This window comes from Trachypithecus francoisi, unplaced genomic scaffold (assembly GCF_009764315.1).
Source record: "Trachypithecus francoisi isolate TF-2019V2 unplaced genomic scaffold, Tfra_2.0 Lachesis_group18, whole genome shotgun sequence".
NCBI classification, from domain to species: domain Eukaryota; kingdom Metazoa; phylum Chordata; class Mammalia; order Primates; family Cercopithecidae; genus Trachypithecus; species Trachypithecus francoisi.
The window spans coordinates 15,391,241-15,410,977 of NW_022681463.1; the positions used below are offsets into that span (position 1 = coordinate 15,391,241).

Below are 19,737 nucleotides of genomic sequence, written 5' to 3' on the forward strand. Positions count from 1 at the left end.
TTGCTTTAACCTTGCCATGGTTTTCTTTGGACTTGCAGAATTAAGTGCAGTATCTTCAGTAGAGACCCAAGCCTGCCCATGATGGGACCCTGCCCCCCTCAGCCTCGTCTCCTGCCGACTAGTCCCCTGAGACCCATCCCCCAAAACACACTGCCCTGCAGCTCTGCCGCATGCCCTGCCCTCTCTCTCTCTCTGAAGGCCCTTTCCCTGTCTGGCAAACTCCTCCTGATGCTTCCAGATGTCAAGTTGTCACCTCTATGAAGTCTCCTTGGTAGAGCAAATCCCTCTCCACCCTTTCCCTGTGCAGATCCTGGTATAGCCTGTGTTCCTATCTATTGGTTTACATTGCTATCTTTCTCACAATGCCGTGAGGCACCTGTAGGCAGGCACCAGGCCTCATGTGCCTTTGACTCCCAAGAGCCAGCACCCAGCACCCAGTACCCAGTACCTGCCAGGAACACAGGAGATGCTCTGTGACTGCTGACCTGGTGATGATGGGAAAGGCCGAATGAAAAGCCAAGTGCAGCAGTACTGACCTGCCTGAATAGAGGGACACAGGTTCGATAGTTGGTGATTTGGGTCATTCTTTTTCTTTAATTTGGGACCTTAGGGAAGGGACTGTAGTTGTCTGGGCAAAGCTTTGCTATCACACATACCTGCTGGGTCTTTAAGTCACCTGGAATGTGCAGTGAGGTTTCATCCCAGCTGGTCTCAGGGATATAGGGCTCTGCCTCCCACCCCATCAAGCTGTGCAGGATGCCCTGGCCCACACCTGTGCCTATCAGTTCCCTGCATCGACATGGATGCGGAGTCTACTGCATGCCTGGTGTGCCACAGGCCCCGGGACTTACGACAGCAGGAACAAGGCAGATGTGGTCCCTGACCTCACAGGGCTTCCAGTCTAATGGGGGGGAAGACATTAAATAGACAATGACAGAAACGACTATTACTTATGAACAAGAACGTTTGTTTAAAAAGCAAGGCACAGGGGAGCTGAAGAGTAACTGATAGGGGACCTAACCTGATCATGTGGGGCATCCTGTGGGACGTGATGTTTAAACTGACATGTGAAGGGTGAGGAGCAGCTAAGCAGGGGAAAGGGACAGGAGGAGGAAAGGAATACAGAGCAGGGCACATGATGGCTCCTTCTGGCGTACGAGCTGGGTGACTGAGGGGACAGTGATAGGAGAAGACAGAACCACCCCAGGTCTCTACAAAGCTTTCCAGTTCTGTGCTCACCTTCTCCTCTCCTTTATCTGCACGTGTCTCTCTGTGCCCCTGGTCTGATAATATTCACTGTTCAGTTGGCCAACACTTGCTGAGCCTCTGGTAGGACACCGCGGCTGACCTCAAAACGGGTAATGCTGGGGCCGGTGTGGTAGTGTAATCCCAGCACTCCTGGGCTGAGCGGGGAAGATCGCCTGAGCCTGGTCAAGGCTGCAGGGAGCCGTGATGGCACCGCTGCACTCCAGCCTGGGTGACAGAGTGAGAGCTTTTCACGAAAAAAAAATTTCATGTTGGTTTGGGCTCTAGTTAACTCGTGCAAGTGACTTAACAGTTAAAGGGCAAGTGAGTTTATGACATCTCTGGTGCTTCAGGACCAAGGAGCTGCAGAGAGAAGGAGCCATCACAATGGTGCTGGTTTGACCATTTGACCAGGGAAGGGCTTCAAAGAACACTGCTTTAAAAGTCAGCTTTCGAAGGCCAGGGATGCCAGAAGAGTCAGGAGAAGGGCGTGGGTACTGGAAGTATGCGTGGAGTTGGCTTTCTTTGTTCTGCAGGAACCTCGTGTCTCTGGTCACCAGTGACGTAACAGATACACGAAACTAAGGGTTGTGGTAGGAGACACTGGATCTTTCTGTGGTTCTCTCTATGGCTCAAAAGCTGTCTCCTAGGGCCTGAGGACACACAGCCTACTCCAGCCTAAATTAAAGCAATCTGGAAGAGAGATGACATTTTAAAACACTGGTTCTGCTTTTATTTTTGGTGGTGGGGGGATAGAGTCTAGCTCTGTCACCCAGGCTGGAGTGCAATGGCGCGATCTCGGCTCACTGCAACCTCTGCCTCCCTGGTTCAAACTATTTTCCTGCCTCAGCCCCCTGAGTAGCTGGGATTTCAGGCTCCCGCCACCACACCCAGCTAATTTTTGTATTTTTAGTAGAGACAGGGTTTTACCACGTTGACCAGGCTGGTCTCGAACTCCTGACTTCATGATCCACCCGCCTCGGCCTCACAAAGTGCTAGGATTACAGGCGTGAGCCACCGTGCCCAGTCGGTTCTGCTATTTATTAGCTGCTTGACTTTTCTTATGACAAAGCACATAAAGACAGTCTCTATTAGACGAAGCTGGACTGAAATCCAGTGGGGTTCCTCTGTTCTTGTTACACACACTGATGGGCCCATATTTGCTCCTTCCTGGACCCCAAGCAGAGGAAGTTGAACCACCTGTTTCCTTTCCTTCACTCTGGGTGTTTTTCCTCTGTCCAGAGGTGGTCCGAGGATCCAGCGATGGGGAAGCTAAGAGCTGGGCTGGGCTGGCCTGGCCCAGCCCTACTTTCGAGTAGGACAGCATGGATGGATTGTCTGGCACGGCTTTCTGGGCGCCAGGGGAGGGGTAGATCTGGGGGAAAGGATGTTAATTTCCTTGAGGAGGAAATAGGAAGATTGTCTTGGCAACTGTAACCTCTACTCTAGCTAACTATACTCTCAGTAAACCCTGGAATATTAGTTTCCAAACTGAAAATTGGAGGAGGGTAATGCCATTAGGAAGACCCATTACCCAAAAAAGAGCTTTCATTTGATAGTACTTTATACTATTACAAAATATTCTTTTTTTTTTTTTTTTTTGAGACAGGGTCTCACTCCCGTCTCCCAGGCTGCAGTGCAGTGGCACGATCACAGCTCCCTGCAGTCTTGACTTGACTTCCCAGGTTCAGGTGGTCCTCCCACCTCAGCCTCCCCACTAGCTGACTAGCTGGGACTACAGGCATGCCCCACCAAGCCTGGCTAACTTTTTGTATTTTCAGTAGAGACGGGGTTTCGCCATGTTGTCCAGGTTGGTCTTGATCTCCTGACCTCAAGTGATCTGCCTGCTGTGGCGTCCCAAAGTGTTGGGATTATAGGTGTGAGCCACCACGCCTGACCCAAAATATTTTCAAAGACTTTTTCTCACCTATAGTACAGAAGGCATGATTATTTAGTTTTATAGGTGCAAACAATGGGGTTCAGTACTAGTTAATCTTATAAAGGAACTTAAGGGGACAAGACTAGAATCTAAGGCTTTTCATCCCAAATCTCAAATTCTTCTTATTAATCATTGTAACCCAAAGTATGGCTGATAACTGGTATTTGGGATAATTATAGAGAAAATTCGAATACAGTTACATATTTATTTTGTATATACTATGCATTAAATTATATTTAATATAATTTATAAAAATAGCATGTCTAAGCTATTTCAGAAATATTATTACTTAAGATGAGACTAAAAATACATATAGATAATGTGCAGATAAGCAAATGCGTGAAATTGCAATTTTAATGAGAATTTGGGAAAAAGTAAAATATAACATTTTTCATCCTGGGCTTCCATTTGAAAGTTCTTACTGTAATTTATTACAATACCAGAAATACTAGAATTCAATAATACAATATATGAGTGACATTTTAAGTCTTAAAAATACCTAAAGCATTTGTTAGGGGGATTAAAGGTGGTGGTATTTGGTCCTTGTGTAATATCTGAATATCAGTAACTCTTGGTTTTATGAATAAACATCTTTAAAAATTGTAATGAAGCCTGGGCACAGTGGCTCATACTTATAATCACTTTGGGAGGCCAAGATGGGAGGATCGCCTGAGCCCAGGAGTTTGAGACCAGCTTGGGCAACATAGTGAGACTCTGTCTTTAAAAAAAAAAAAAAAAAAAAAAAAGCTGGGTGTGGTGGCACGCACCTGTGGTCCCAGCTATTCAGGAGGCTGGGGTGGAAGGATCACTTGAGCCCAGGAGGTCGAGGCTAAAGTGAGCCATGATCGTGCCACTGCACCCCAGCAACAGAGACCCTGTCTTAATAATTAAATAAATAAACAACTGTCAGGAAGATAGTAAAAGAATATGACTGAAGACTTAGAAAGTATAGAACGTGTTTTTCATCTTTTTAACACTTTAAATTACAGTGATAATTTGATAGGTATTTTAATAATATTTTGAATTGAAATTCAGCAGCCATTCGTTCCTATTGCCAGATAATTTACGGATGCTAATGTATCTCTACATGAAATTTCTGAAAGTTCAACTGAAGTCATTCAACATAGACACCAATTCACATTGTGCTAATCTATGGTTACCTATCATGGAATTCAGATGGAAGACCCTCCATGGCCTTTGATGGGGAAGCCCTTTAAATAATTCATAAGAATGTAACAGTGGGAATATCGGGTTTGGGGTGGGATGGGGTGGTGTTCATTTTGCACCTGACTGGGAAGCACAGTGAAAAGTCAGATGGGAGCAGCATGCTGAGTGGCTGGGGAAGGCCCCGGAAGGCACAGGTTCACAGAGGGTACTGAGTTTGGGGGGTCATGCAGGAGGTTGGGAGAATTGTGTACCCTGGGCAGTTAGTGGATTCATTTTCCAAGCTCTGAAAGGTGCAGAAGCCTGGAGAAGCTCCTTTTTATCCCTCCTGTCCCTTCCCCTGTAGCTCTCTGGCTGTCACTCAGAGGGCAGGGCCATGAGGGGCACAGAAGGGAGGCCTCTTGTGTTTCTGGGGCAGCTCCACCTGCCAGGTCAGTGATGGTCTGAGCAGGCACAGGGGATCATCTTCTCTATGCAAAAACAGGACACTTTCCAGGATAGGCACAGCCTGCAGTGGCTCTCAGTAGCCTGCGGCTACAATGAAGGGGAACGAAGCTCCCTGGAGAGAAAGGATCTGGCTTTTCTCGGTGTTTCCCTTAGAAGCAGCTCCATGCAGAGGTTAGGGATGTGGACTTTGGGCTCTGTTACACCTGACTTTGAATCCAGGAATGCCTTTTCCAGCTGTGTGATCCACAGTGAATAAAGCTACCTTTCCCAGTCTTAATTTCTTCATCTGGATAGCTACTCAGTAGGCTGAGGCATGAGAATCGCTTGAACCTAAGAGGCGGAGGTTGCAATGAGCCGAGATCCCACCACTGTACTCCAGCCTGGGCAACAGAGAAAGACTCCATCTCAAAAAATTAAAAAAAAAAAAAAAAAAAATATATATATATATACACACACACACACACACACGTATATACACATATATACACACATATATGCATATATACACATACATATATACACATATGTATATATACACATACATATATACACATATATGCATATATACACATACATATATACACATATGCATATATATGCAATATACACACATATATGCATATATATATGCACAATGGCCTGTCACCTAACAGACTCTCACAATAAATGGGAGCAGTTATGCTACCAGCACTGTCACTACTGTGGCAACACCACTGTCATGATGGCCACCACTACTGTTAGGAGTGTGATGATCTCTCTTCTGGTTATTATTACCACTCCCATGGCCACTGCTCGCATGGTTACTGCTACCACCATTGCTACTGGTATTGCTACTGTTATTGCTGGCCAGAGATTATTTAATTCCACTTATCACAGAATGGCTCAGTGAGAAGCAGACTGTTTGAATTCTAAGTGGGTTTTATGATTTCAGAGTAGTTTTAAGACCTGCAAGAGTTTGAGAGACGTCAGTGTTTTTGAAAATACAATGAACAGAAACAGGCTCATGCCTGAAGCTTCCTGTCCCCTCTAAACCCTTATAAATCACAGATTTAGTTGTCTCTAAGAAACTAGACTCAGGGATGCTATATATTTGGCAGAGCCTCAGGAGGAAAATAAATAAATTTAGAAAATTTTAAAAACTTAGAATATCAGCAGAGGACAGACGCTAATCAAATGCAGATGATCTGAAGTCCAGAGCTTGGCTTACACTGAGGAAGAGGTACTGAAACACAGGACACAGTTCTTTCAGCAGATGATGGACCAGAAAAGGAACAGGTATAGCAAAGATGATGGATAGACACATTTGTTCAAAAGCGGGGACATTTCTTGGAATGTGGAAATTGAGTGGATGCAAAATGAATGGAAAGCGTTAACATTTTGCTTTTTACAAAGGAAGGGTGAAGGGTGAAATTATTCAGCTTTAGCTAAATAAATGGAAAGATGGAGCTAGAAAATAGAAAGATTTGTGTGTTGTTCTTGGTAAGACTAATTTGGGACTTTACCAAGAATTCCAGGAAGTCGGGGGTGCGATGGGGAAGAAGAAGCAGTAGAAGGCTTGAAAGATGGATTTGGCAGGAGCAGGGCAGGAAAGATAGAGGCGGCCAGACAGCAGGGAGGAGAGCTGAGGTGCATGTGTGTGCCAGTTATCTGAATATATGACCATCCCGAATCATCTACTTTCCCAGGTCTGGGTCTCCACGGACCAGAGCCATGCTTACTTTAAAAACTGATCAGAGGCCGGGCGCGGTGGCTCAAGCCTGTAATCCCAGCACTTTGGGAGGCCAAGACGGGCGGATCACGAGGTCAGGAGATCGAGACCATCCTGGCAAACACGGTGAAACCCCGTCTCTACTAAAAAAACACAAAAAATTAGCCGGGCGAGGTGGTGGCTCCTGTAGTCCCAGCTACTCGGGAGGCTGAGGCAGAAGAATGGCGTAAACCCGGGAGGCGGAGCTTGCAATGAGCTGAGATCCGGCCACTGCACTCCAGCCTGGGCGATAGAGCGAGACTCCGTCTCAAAAAAAAAAAATAAATAAAATAAAATAAAAATAAAAATAAAAACTGATCAGAGAGACCAAGGTAGCCTTCTATTTTTAAAACTTTCCTTGGGGCCTAAACATATCGAGGGCAAGATTTCTCTTTAAAAATATTCAGGCAGAATAATCAGGCAAGAGTAGGCAAGTCTTTGTTTTCGATATCTTTTCACAAGGAAATCTGGAAAAATAAAGCCAAGTATGCTATGTAGAAAGCTACGTATTGAGGTGAAAACAACTGGATTTATAAGCGTATCAAAATCTAAGGGAGTTAACACATTTGCCATCAAATTAGGTTTTGTGCTTAATTTTCTCAGTTTTTAAAGTGGCTTTATTGAGGTATGATTTGGATACCATAAAATTCACCCATTGTAAGTGTATAATTCATTGATTTTTTAGTAATTATGTAGCGTTCTGCTACTATCACCTCCATTTCAGATTTCTTTTTGAAACCAGAAATCTTGTTTAAAGATTTTTAAAAATTATTTTTAAAACCAAGACAAATGTGTAACAGGCCAAATGTTTAAATGTCTTTATTTAAAAATATTTGACATCAAGTTTAAGCTCCTATTGCCCATGACAAAAGCAGACAATGAATACCACTTATAGCAGTTTGTAGCTAAGACCAATAATGCTAAACTTCCTCTATTTCATACATGGCAGGCTTATTCTTTCTTTGGAACACAGATTTAATGAGTTAACATTAACTAGAAGAGACTGAAAGATTAAATACTGGCACATTTTTTCAAAGTACAATTGATGAATAACAACTGATGAAATAATTGATGGAAACATCTTTCAATTTTTCTAGAAGGCAGCAGAAGTATGTCATATATACTGTTAAAAGTACATCTAATACATTTTTTTTAGTATTGTCAGGAATTTGGAAACCAGTTAGCTAAACAGTGTTTACTAAATGTGTTTCGTGTACCTATTTCTGCCCAAGATGCTGCAGGGAGGTGCATGCTACAGTAGAGAGAATTTTTTATTCCCTAGGGTAGTGGTAAGAAATTGCCTCACTTTTTTTTTTTTTGAAGCCCACTGACCTAAAGAGGAAAAAAAAAAAAAAGAGAATTATAGAAACGGTTGCTTTATATTTTTAATAAAATTCAATATAAAAAGAACTACAAAATTCTGGGCCAGGCGTGGTGACTTACGCCTGTAATCCCAGCACTTTGGGAGGCCGAGGTGGGCAGATCATGAGGTCAGGAGTTTGAGACCAGCCTGACCAAAATGGTGAAACGCCGTCTCTACTAAAAATACAAAAATTAGCCAGGCATGTTGTGTGCCTGTAATCCCAGCTACTCAGGAGGCTGAGGCAAGAGAATCACTTGAACCCAGAGGCGGAGGTTGCAGTGAGCTGAGATCGCGCCATTGCACTCCAGCTTGGGTGACAGAGCGAGACATTGTCACAAAAAAAAAAAAAAAAGAATTACAAAATTATTTAATACAACAACAACAAAAATAAAACAATGCTCTGAAAGTCTCTATTGTAATTAGTTACAGGAGAGAAGGCGAGGGATGGTGTGGGGTGTGGAGATGATGTGGTGAGAAAGAAAAAGATGTAAACAAAAAGGGGAAACAGAGAATTCAGGGCAAGGAAAATGAGCGTGGAACAGAAAGATACACACACAGACCCATCCGTCCTTAAAGGGAGAAATACAGGAAGAGGAAAGAGAGGGAAAGGTGTCCAAGAAACAAAATGATCCTCCCCTGGCCATCACTTGGATCTTGCTGTCATAGGCACTGAACGCCATGGGGTGTGTGTGAGCACAGGTGTAACTGAGAGTGTGACTCTGAGGACTTGTCCTTTGATGTCCTTGAGATGACACTGGGCTCTGGAGTAGATATGGCCTCTCTGTCAAAGGCTCCCCAGGCTTGCTCTGGGAGTTTCCAGTCTGTTGGGAGACTGAATGACTGGTAACTAATCATGTGAAGTGGGGTTTGCAGTGAACAGAGCCTAGAAGCCTTCCTGGGGCAGGGCCGGGGGACGAGGGCAGGGCAGCACTGAGCAGGGACGCGTGTGGGGAAAGGCACGTGGGGACCCTGGTTTCTCTTTCCTCATTGGTTTCTGCTTATTCTCAAGAAAAGATGTACATTGGAACTACCCAAATCCAGACTTTGATTGTGACTAAGTGCATTTAAGGCTCTATCTCGTTTTGGTCATGAGTGTGGGTATTCACTGTAATTCAACTGAAGCCACATTTATGATATTTCATATCTTTACTTACAAACTAAGCTCTGAATTCTGCTCGCAGCCCTCTCTCCACCTTGGCCATGAGTGACACTGGGCAGCTTCTGAAGCCTTGCTGGGTTTCAGTGCATTAAGTCATAAACTGAAGGCATCTGACTAAAAGATTTCTGAGATTTCATCCAGCTAAAATAGTAACATCTTTAAAATCAAAACAGAGCAAATAAAACCCTGAAAAATATAAACCTGGATAAAGAATATTTTGATTAAAATATCCTTAAGAATGTGTTATAAGTTAAGGACAAAGCAACTAATTTAAAACATTATCCAATTTAACCTGCATTAAAAACACTTTTTTTTTTTTTTTTTGAGACAGAGTCTTGTTTTGTCACCCAGGCTGGATTGCAGTGGTGCGATCTTTGCTCACTGCAACCTTTGCTTCCCGGGTTCAAGCGATTCTCCTGCCTCAGCCTCCCAAGCAGCTGGGATTACAGGCGCCCGCCACCATGCCCAGCTAATTTTTTGTATTTTTGGTAGAGATAGGTTTTCACTATGCTGGCCAGGCTGGTCTCAAACTCCTGATCTTGTGATCTGCCCGCCTCGGCCTCCCAAAATGCTGGGATTACAGGCATGAGCCACTGCACCTGGCCTATTAAAAACACTCTTATCCTCTAATAAATACCAAATCAGCCATTTGCCACTAAAAAAAAAAAAAAAGGGGGGGGGAATAAGATATGATTTCAATACTTTGTAGCATTTCATTACTTTGTTTTAAATGTTTAAAATTTCACAATTTTGTGTTAATCCATCCAATCTTAAAGTCATCATTGGCAGACTCAGCTTTCCTAAGAACTGGACTTTTAAAAGTCAAAATTATGGCTGATCTTTCTGAAAACGTTAAATGAACAGGGAAATAAAGGGAAAAGTGCAATTACTAAGAATCTCAAAAATAGAGTTATGTCCCTTTATCTTTCATTTTCACTATAAACCTCTCGGCTCTGATTTCTGTGCTCCTGCTCATAAATCCAGAGGGAATGCTGTGGGTGGTGGGCTGGATGGGTGTGGGAGGATACACTGTCGTCTAATAGGGGAATCAACCCTTTCAGTTGACAAAGACAGCAACCACATCTTTAGATGGTTTATTCGATCTGCGTGAAAGAGTGGCAGTGGGATTTCTGGCACTTGAATAAGCGGAAACAATATTTTTGGCTAGAGAAACTTCTCCTGAGTTCTCTCAGGGAGCCTTCTAGAAGGCCATCTGGACCAAGCAGTATTTCTTTTGTAAAACCCTGCATTTGGAAACAGAAATGAAAGGTGTGCGAGCGGCAATCAGACACCTATGAAAATGATCTGCTTTTAATATTTTGGGAGGAGGGATGTATTACTGTTTGTAAAGTTTCTAGATGAAGAGACTTACATAAGGAAGAAAACTCTTACTTTCCTTTTTCTTTCTTTATTAAGAGATACGTTTCCAGTTTATATTCCAGTAGAAGATGTGCTTATTAATGTGAACTTATCAGCTTGCACTGTTTTTCTCTCCGGAGTGAAATGAGAATGTTGGTTATCTGTGATATTTACAGTTGTTAGGTCAGGTAGTGATCTTGTTTTTGACATTTGTGATTGTTAATTGAACCTAGAATTTAAAGATGAACACTTCCCCTTCCTCAGGCTTTAGCCAACTTGTGAAGCTATAACAAAGGAGAAATATTGAAAAAGCTAAACAAAATCCTTCCAAAACCAAACAAAGCACGTACATCCATTATATGAATCAAAGAGAATGTTCGGAAAACTGAAAATGAAGCAAAGCCGTATTTGTAGCCAGATACTTCAAAATATGAATATTCTAGCAAAGTATCTTTAAAAATTTGACACACATAACACGTTGTGCTACTCCTTCACATTTTGCTGTTAGAGTCTCCATTTGGAAAGAAATGGTAAATTCCTATATTAAGATTTCCTGTGATTAGTGACTGTTTTAAAAAAGCAACTGACTGTTTCTTTAGCTGTCATTTTTGCCTAAGAAGTGATGAATATGGAAAGATTAAAAACTTTAGCACTAAGTTCATAATATAGATTTGAGGAAATATATGTTATCATACATACTTGAATGTTTATATGTTGTATAAACATGTATGCTATATGTATTTGTTTATATAAAATTATTTCTATTGATATCAATTAATATTAGATGATTATTTGCTTCGATGCTTTCAAGTATCCAATTTTTATACTATACAAAATTCTTTATTGATAAAAAAGAATTATTGAAATCATATTACTTAATAAGCATATTAAATTCATTTTGAATGAATAATTTTCCAATATTAATGGAATCACCATTATTATAAAAAAGACATAAAAATGAAATTAACTTTTAAGAAAATCTTTCATAAATTTAAAACAAATCATGTGGAAATGATTTATCCTGGCTAAAGCATTTTACCAAATAATTTGAAACTAAAACAGTTAATGGTATGCAGGTTGTATCTCAAAATACATTTTTCGGAAAGGATGGAAGAAAGTCAGTTTGATTAGTACTGTGGATGGAGACCTTATAGCTGATGTTGGCTAAATTAAAGACATTTTAGTTTCTGGGAATTAACACAGGAGCAGAGATTACTTGGAATGTCTAAACTTTTTCCAGCAGATGTTAATAAGATAAGATAACGTAGAATCCCCAGTGTCAGTCTCTAGCCCTATCTCTGATTACTGTCACTGGACTACTGTGCCAGGCAAAATTTTTTAGCCTGAAAATACCTTTCAGTTTCCTGAAACAAAGCAGCCACAAGAATCACTGCCTGCCAAACAGGGACAGATGATATGAGCGGATTGTTATTTGTTTTAATGTGAAGTGATTGTCAACCAACATTATACTAAGGATATCAAACTATTTCCTTAGGACTTTTAATTAAAATAAACATCCCCCAAATTCTGTGATACCAAAGTCTGATCCCCAATAATTTATCTGCTCATGGTCTAGGTAGTTCCATGAATTTTGCCATTTGGAGAGGACAGGAAGAAAAGGTAGTGCTTTTATGTTTGAATAATAGTAATGATTATTACTATAGAGAACACAAATGGCTCAGCACTAACTGTGAACTTCAGCTATACCTTTGGTGTTTGGGCAGGGTATAATTTAAGATGAGAGCGGGAAGAAGTAGAGAAAAGCAAAGATACATAATTTTTCCTTCTTGGGTCATTTCTACATAAAAGCATTACTTGAATGAAATTTTCATCAGAGGGAGGAAAAAGGTCTTTTGGAAATTTATGACTGTCACACTGGGACATAAACCACCAGCTTCCTATCTTTGAGAGAGTCATCTGCGCTTTGGACAAAATATCTGAGGGTTCATGTGTTCATCAGTGATTCACATTTGACATAAAACAGACTAGATGTTTGTTGGAAGCAACGCTTTATACAATTGTGCAACCCATTTACACAAAATCTTTACAAACAGAACCCACATTATTTAAACCCCAAGATCCCCTCAAGATCCAGAGTCACCTACCTGCAGATCCAATTTCTATGACCGGCCAGTTTATAGGCAAAGTGAAAGAAACATGCTAACTGGATAAAATAACCATATGTCCCTACTGGAAGCCCCATTACTTGAGTCATTTCAACCTTGCTGGACAAAACACCAGGAGAATTTGCTGTAGGAAACAAACCTCCACAAATGGGGCAGGGAAGAAATTACCTAATAGTTAGTGTCCCCTCTGCTCTAATTTCTATGGTTCTGTGTTAAGAAAAGCCATCCTGCCACACTGTTGTGAGAGCTTATGCCCCAACAAGAGGGCATTTCTTATTTAAAAAAAAGTCCAGAATTGAACATTTAAGTTGCCATCATCAAAAGGGATGGCAACTTTGGGAGCATTTTCCCAAGGGACAACACTTTTCAAGATACAATGGAAAAGGGTCATTTTCCTCATTCAAAAACGTAAATGCTAAGAAAAACACGTGTTTCTGGTTTGACTTCTGTTTGTTGGCTACTGAAATTCAGGGTAACCTCTCCCACACCCCTGTCTGCTTACAATGCCAACTGGCCTCCTTTGATGCTACCCAGTGTGAAACCCAGCTGGGATGGGTCATAGACACAGTGCTGGTCCAGACTGGAACTCTGCTCTCTCCTTTCAATGGTTTACATGCTGCCCCAGTTTCCTATTTCACCAGGAAGTGTTTATGTCCTCAGCTGGCACAAGGCTCATAGCAGAGGTACAGAGCATTCAGTGTGGGTGTGCGTGGGCAGGTATGCGAGAGAAGGGGGTGGATGGAGTTATTTGCACGTGTGCATGGGAGTCCATGGCTCTTCATTCTAGGTGAATATCTAGATTTATTCATGGGAATCTTGCTTTGGGGTTAAGACACAAAAATGGACATTAAACACAAGGTCAACTTCAAATACTGTTTCTATGAAATGCATTACTTTTCTGATGGCCACTGTTGATGGGAAATGGAAGGATGCTATTTATCATGAAATTGGTATAAGTCCAAATTGGATATTTCCAACGTAACATATTCTGCTTTTGGATATTAAGTGTGAGTTTGTGCAAAGATGAGCCTGCTGGTGTGTGTGTGCCCATGTGTGCATGGGTTGAACATGGACTTCCTTAGGGAATGACCCATTTAATATTGTTACCCACTTTGGCAAGTCCTGGGATTTTCAAGTGTCCTTGCAGCCAGTGAAAAGTGCAAGGGACATGTCTCACATGGATGTCACAGGTTCAGGTTCACCACTGAAAACCAGTTTTTCTTTTTCCTTTCTTTTTTTTGCAGGGGGGAATGTTTAATATTCAGAACTGTAATACATTTTCAATATTCTTTCTCCTAAGTAATTTTGCATTGTAGGTATCAAAACTTTACTCCTTTTGGAAGTCACAAGGCTGAGTTTAGAGATTACCTCTAGGATAGATTTATAAACGTAACTTTCCCTCCTATCCTCTTAAAAAGAGGCAAACGGTATTATTGCAAATAACCTTTAAGATAATTAACTGACAATGCTGCAACTAGCATAAAATCTTCCTTCAGGCGACACCTAATTTAAGTGTTACTGGCACAAAGTGGAGACAGATTGTGCATTACCACTGCAATATTTACATAGCAGAAACCCACAGAGCAGGAAACGCGAGGCTCAATGATGCACTAAATTAGGAACAACCGTACTCCAGTGTTAATTTGCTTTCCATTCCATCCAAATCTCAGGTCCAGAAATTGGTACAAACACATATACAACCTCCCACTCTCAAATGACTAAACCGGAGGAGATTTCTGTACTTTTTTCCCCCCAAATTAAAATAACTTGAAATTTATTTCTTTCCTCCACAAGAACCATTTAGTCAAACTGTGTTTATTTCATTACAACTTGTTCTCACTTTGATCTAAGATTATTTTCATATGAATGTTGCATAGAAGTCTGTAGAGAAAAACTAAACAGACTTCTATTTTCTCTAAGGCTGCCAATATATTTTATGGAAAGAATAAAATGAGAGACTTGAGAGCCAGTTAGTGAAATATTTAGGAACATGGGCAGGGCAAATCTACCTCAAGCAATTTTCTCACTGGTGAATGTTGTTCCCTCCCTTTCCCCCCTCCCCAGATACAATGAGTTTTCTTAAACCATTCCCACAACATATTTGTTTCATTCTTCCCGACAATATTTTCAACACTACTTTCAGCCAAGGCATTAACAAAACATTTACCTTTCCTAATTGTTGATGTTCTTTAAAGGCAGCAATCAGTTCTTCAGCCCACTTAATTGTTTCAGGGGAAGGAGAAAACTGCTCCTGGACCACGGCAATTTGGTTAGGGTGAATCACCTGCTTACCTACAAGAAGATTAATAATGTCGGAACCACGAGACAACGAACAGATGTTCAAACAAAATGTTTCTATCGCATGAGGTTCCTGAAGGCCTCATAGACTGTATGTTAAATAACTAATTTAAAACTTTTTATTGAGAAAACAAAACAAAACAAAACCTGCAATCAGACAGGCTTTTCCAGAATACCACAGAAGCAAAACTACCACAATGGAAGTAATTGTGTTTCCGATCCTATGGAAATGCCACTTTAGGGCAGATAATCTCTTATTTTTAGTTACAGGTGGGCTGACTAGGCAGCTTGTTGAATAACTGCTTTGGCTGGGACTTTAAAGGATAATGTCTGCAAATTGGAGGGATTATTTTTAGTTGAAGTAGAAAAAATTAAATGAGAATTCTCTCAAATTTTATAAGGTGTCTTTTGCTTTCTTTGTAGAATTATACCTCTTTCCACGGTTTCTCTTAGAAATGGTCTGCTGGTTTTCATAAAGCTTACAGATGCAGTCATTACAACTATATTATTATCAAATACAGTCTTACAATAGTATATTTAATTCTTTTAGACGAACATAGTTTATGTGTCATTTCTAACCCCCAATAGAAAATTGGATTTGAATGAAAATATTTTATTCAGTATGGTAAAATAGAAGGCAGAGTTGAACACTGCAGCCTCTGGATTACGCCATTTAAAAATTTAAAAATAGATACTTAAAGTTTCTCTGTCCAAAAATATACCCAGATTTTCCCTTTTGGCTTATAGAATCACGACTGGGTATTTCCCTCTTTATAGCTCCCTACATATCCCAGAAGAAATCTTATCTCTGTAGAAATACCTTCCAAAAAGATTTACGATTCTTTTTATAGTTGAAAGATTTTAAATGAAACCATCATACAAAGGTAAGAGCCATAGGATTTTGTGGAATAATGCAGTTGTTAAAAAAACAATTTAACAATCAGGGAAGTGTGGAATCCAATCAGATCATTAATAAAATGCAACATCATTTAATGTTATAATCATGATGAGATTATATTGTGCTACGTGATAAAGTTATGAACATAATTGGCTCTTTAAAAATAATGTACACTTAATGAACATTTACTCTGCTAAATATATTTGTTGGTACATCAATTTGCTTTGCTTCTGAAATAGTTATTTTAACATTTAGCCAGTACGAATTATATCCTTGATGTTTTATATCCTTGCTGTCAATTCCTATTACTTGTCATTATTCTGTTAGAATGAAAAAAGGAATGATGCTTGTAAAAACGTATTTTTAGTGTTTCATGTAAAGAGTTTAAGTGGATAAATATAATAATATCTTTTCTTTCCATTGGCATAATTAAAACATCCTCACATTGCTATTCCATTATTTTCTGTCAGCATACTAATAAAATGTTAAACACTTTTATAAATAAAGATTCTTTAAATTACCTGAGGAATAATTTCTGGGAACGAATAACATGAGGGATGACAAGAGGGCTTTTTTCAGTAGTAGGTATTGAGATTATATTTAAGTAATCTAATAGTTGTTAGGATATTGTTAATAAAGGATGTCAGTTCTGGTAGTCATTTCCTACTAATTGTTAGCCCTGAATTTCATAATTTATGTACATAATTTACACCAATGTGTAAAAAGCCAGATTTCATGGGAACTTCTTGGTACATGCACTATAATTTGAGGAGCAAAACACAAACTACTTAAAGTACTGTGAAATCACTGCTAGCTCTCCATCTTCCGGTGCCTATATTTTGGCAATGAGGCTAATTTAAGATCCATGTCAGGTTTTAGAAATGTGTGGGCACTCATATATGAAGTTCTCTTTCGTCACATCTTAGATATTCCAACAACTGTATAGCAGACTTTAATGCCATGTGGGAACCAGGCAAATATTTTATACAGAAGAGTTGTTATTGACAAGTTACTGAGAGGGTGCAAAATTGGAAGACATTAAAATTTATGACCATGAAATCCTTTTTACAGTACCGCTTGATATATCGTGCTTTAAATCAATACCTGTCAAGTCTTTTAGGTAACTGTATGATGGTGTCATTTTTGTCTTCTACAATAGACTGCAAAAAAGAAGAAAACCTATAGTGCTTCATATTTATAATCTTTCTTCTCAGCATGTAGCACTGGAGTAACTGTAATGACGAAGTCAGCTGTTAAAGCTTTATTCCAAGATTTAGTTTTGGTTTCTTTTTTATAAAAAAATTCCAAAAGTTAATGGCCATTTATACAGCCAATGCATTGATTTAAAATCAGTCGACATGGACTGTGACTCTGGGAAATGACTGCAGAAAAGAAACTACAGCTGACTTTTAAAAATTACAACTCATTAAAAATATACATCATTTTTAAAAGTACAGGAAATCCTTATAGCACAGACTTAGTCTTCCTTACCAGTGTTATGGATAACACAATACTTTCATTGGATTTTAAACCTTTCAACCACCTGCTTCAGATGAGACATGTCCTCCTTCCTCCGTCCCTCCCTCTCTCCTCCCCGCTTTTCCTTTCCTTTTTTTCTTTCCTTCTTTTCCTTCTCCTTGTGCAAAGCCCAAGGTATGTCAATCAAATGCCAAACAACTAGGACAAACAGATCCTGAGTGGTCTAAAATACTCATTAAAAAACATTTATTTTTAAAAACGACTACAAATAATCTCCTATCTTATTATCAGATTGATTACCTCTTATTGGTATGCAGAAATATAATTGGGACAACAAAGACTTTCTCTCTAAAAATTGCAAACTGCCTACGAAGTGTGGCTCCCTAGTTATGGCCTGGTTCCCTTGAATATATAATGGGCACTGTGCCCTCTGTGCCTTCCCATTATCCTCGCTTCCCCCCTTTTTTTTTTAGCGATTTAATACTCCCCGTCGTGGAGAAACAATAGTGCCAGGTCCATAAGCTCCTCGTGCTGAGTTGGGCACAGTCTAGAAATTTAAACCTGATTTGAAATAGCCTGTCTTCTGCGATTGAATTAGGGGCCAAGTTAATTCAGTCCTGTATCTTGGAGACACTCTCCAGCTCCCGGAGAAGTTCTGGGGCAGACATTTACCCCAGAGGAGGCAGAGGAAACTCAGATTCTGCTGAGTGATCGTGGAGGGGTCAGTGTCAATGCAGTGCTTTCTCTTTTTTATTGAATTAGTTCCCATTTTGGAGCAACATCTGGCTGCCTGGCAGCCAGTGCCACACATTGCAGGCCAACAACATCAGGGTCTATTAGATAAATTTCATGGAGTTTTTCTCCAACTTTTTCATTTGGGTCACATCCTAACCAGTCGTTGGAAAGAGGCAGGAACAAGCACAATCACATGGATGTGGCAGAGGACTCCTTTCTTCCTCAGTCACTATGAAACGCAGGGAGAATTCGTTTATTAATAGTTCAGATAATTGAAGAATATTTCCCTATATGGGATCACACTTATTTAAACATTTGGGGGGATCGTATTTATTTTAGCTCTTTGTGTAAAAAACACAAGAACAAACTCAGAGCTTTATTTAATTCAAATATAACACTAAAATAGCTTCTTAGGTCATTCAATTTTATTTTGGACTAAATCATCATCCATTAAGGTATTTTTTACATTTAAGCCTGCTTTATGAAACGTTTCTTTCAGTAACCGCTACCTAGATACAATTCAAAAACAGTTATAACGGAAATATTGGGGTGCTCGTCTCTTTTCCTTCTTATTCGGGTGCCTTTCTGATATTAATATTCCTAGAACTTTCAACAGAACAGGTAAGAGTGAAGGAGCGCACTGTGTTTTTCCCACGGTCGTCAGTTTGTGTGTGTGCAACTTCATGTGGATGTTTGTGGGTAGACTCCTATTGTGGTTTTTCGAAAAATAGATCTCTGTTGTAAAAACACAATTTCCAGTTGCTCCCCTGGCTCATGGGGACCTGAGTGACCAGGCACACCAATCAACAGATAGCCACCTGTGCCCCAGACCGGACTGCAAGGGGCCGGCTGAGCCTAGTGCCAGCCTATGCCCGTAGGTGTCGCCAGGTATACGGACACTTACTGGGAGATTGGGAGAGAGAGGAGGGGCTTGGAGTGGCAGAAGAGCAAACAACTAGTTATGAGTAAAAAACAAAACAAAACAAAAACCAAAGATCATATCACCAACATTTTTTCAGAAATGAATTAAATTTTGGATATTCTAGGAGATTTTTCTTCTTTCCATCAACCAAAATTCTTATGGCGGTTCACTCAAAAACACTCTTTTAACAGCCTCATCCCTCCCTACAGGTCAGCCAAGACCACAACAAAATGATTAAGAGGATAGAGGGGAAAAAAAAGCAACTAATATCAAGAGGAAATAAAATAAGTGATTTGTTGACTTGCAGGGCCAGAGAAAACCATGACAATGTGTGTGGCAAGTTCTTCCCCTGTGTGGCTTGTTCATATTTCAAATAGCGGAATAAGGTATCTGATGAGAGTAGAAGTGTTTTCGGGTCAAGTTTCTATTTTTCTGGAATGCTTGCTAATTTAGACACTGCTTTCTAAGACAGGAATCATACCAGTGAAGCCCATCGCAGCTCCTTCTCGTGACTGTCTAAGAAGCCCAGCTCCATCTTGAAAGTCAATGTACACCAGATCTATGGCTTGGAGACCAAAGGCTTTCGCTATGACAACAATCTTTTGCCGGGCGTAGAGAATATCCAGGGTTTCTTTACTACTTGTCGCACCTGAAAATGGGATGTTAACAGAAAAAGGAGGCTTTAACTTTGGAAACCGCACCCAGATATTTATTATAAAACCTCAGTTTGTACAGATATCTATACCTTCCTGGGAATTGCTCTTCTGCAAAATAATTATTCAAATATAAATGAAGACAGGGATACGTGGAGGCCAAGTTAAATCTCCTATGTGTCTGTTTAACTGACAAGGCATCT

At 40.3% G+C, this 19,737-nt stretch overlaps 1 protein-coding gene across 4 annotated transcripts in view; it reads right to left on the reverse strand.

Moving 5' to 3' along the window:
• Positions 1-19,737, reverse strand: part of CLYBL (citramalyl-CoA lyase) — a 298,175-nt gene that overhangs the window by 6,873 nt on the left and 271,565 nt on the right. For all 4 annotated transcript variants that reach the window (XM_033177359.1, XM_033177358.1, XM_033177356.1 and 1 more), the window contains exons 6-7: positions 19,363-19,530; positions 14,717-14,841 (exon numbers count right to left, since the gene is read on the reverse strand). In XM_033177359.1, the coding sequence (XP_033033250.1) occupies positions 14,717-14,841; positions 19,363-19,530 (293 nt within the window). The remainder of the gene's footprint in view (positions 1-14,716; positions 14,842-19,362; positions 19,531-19,737) is intronic.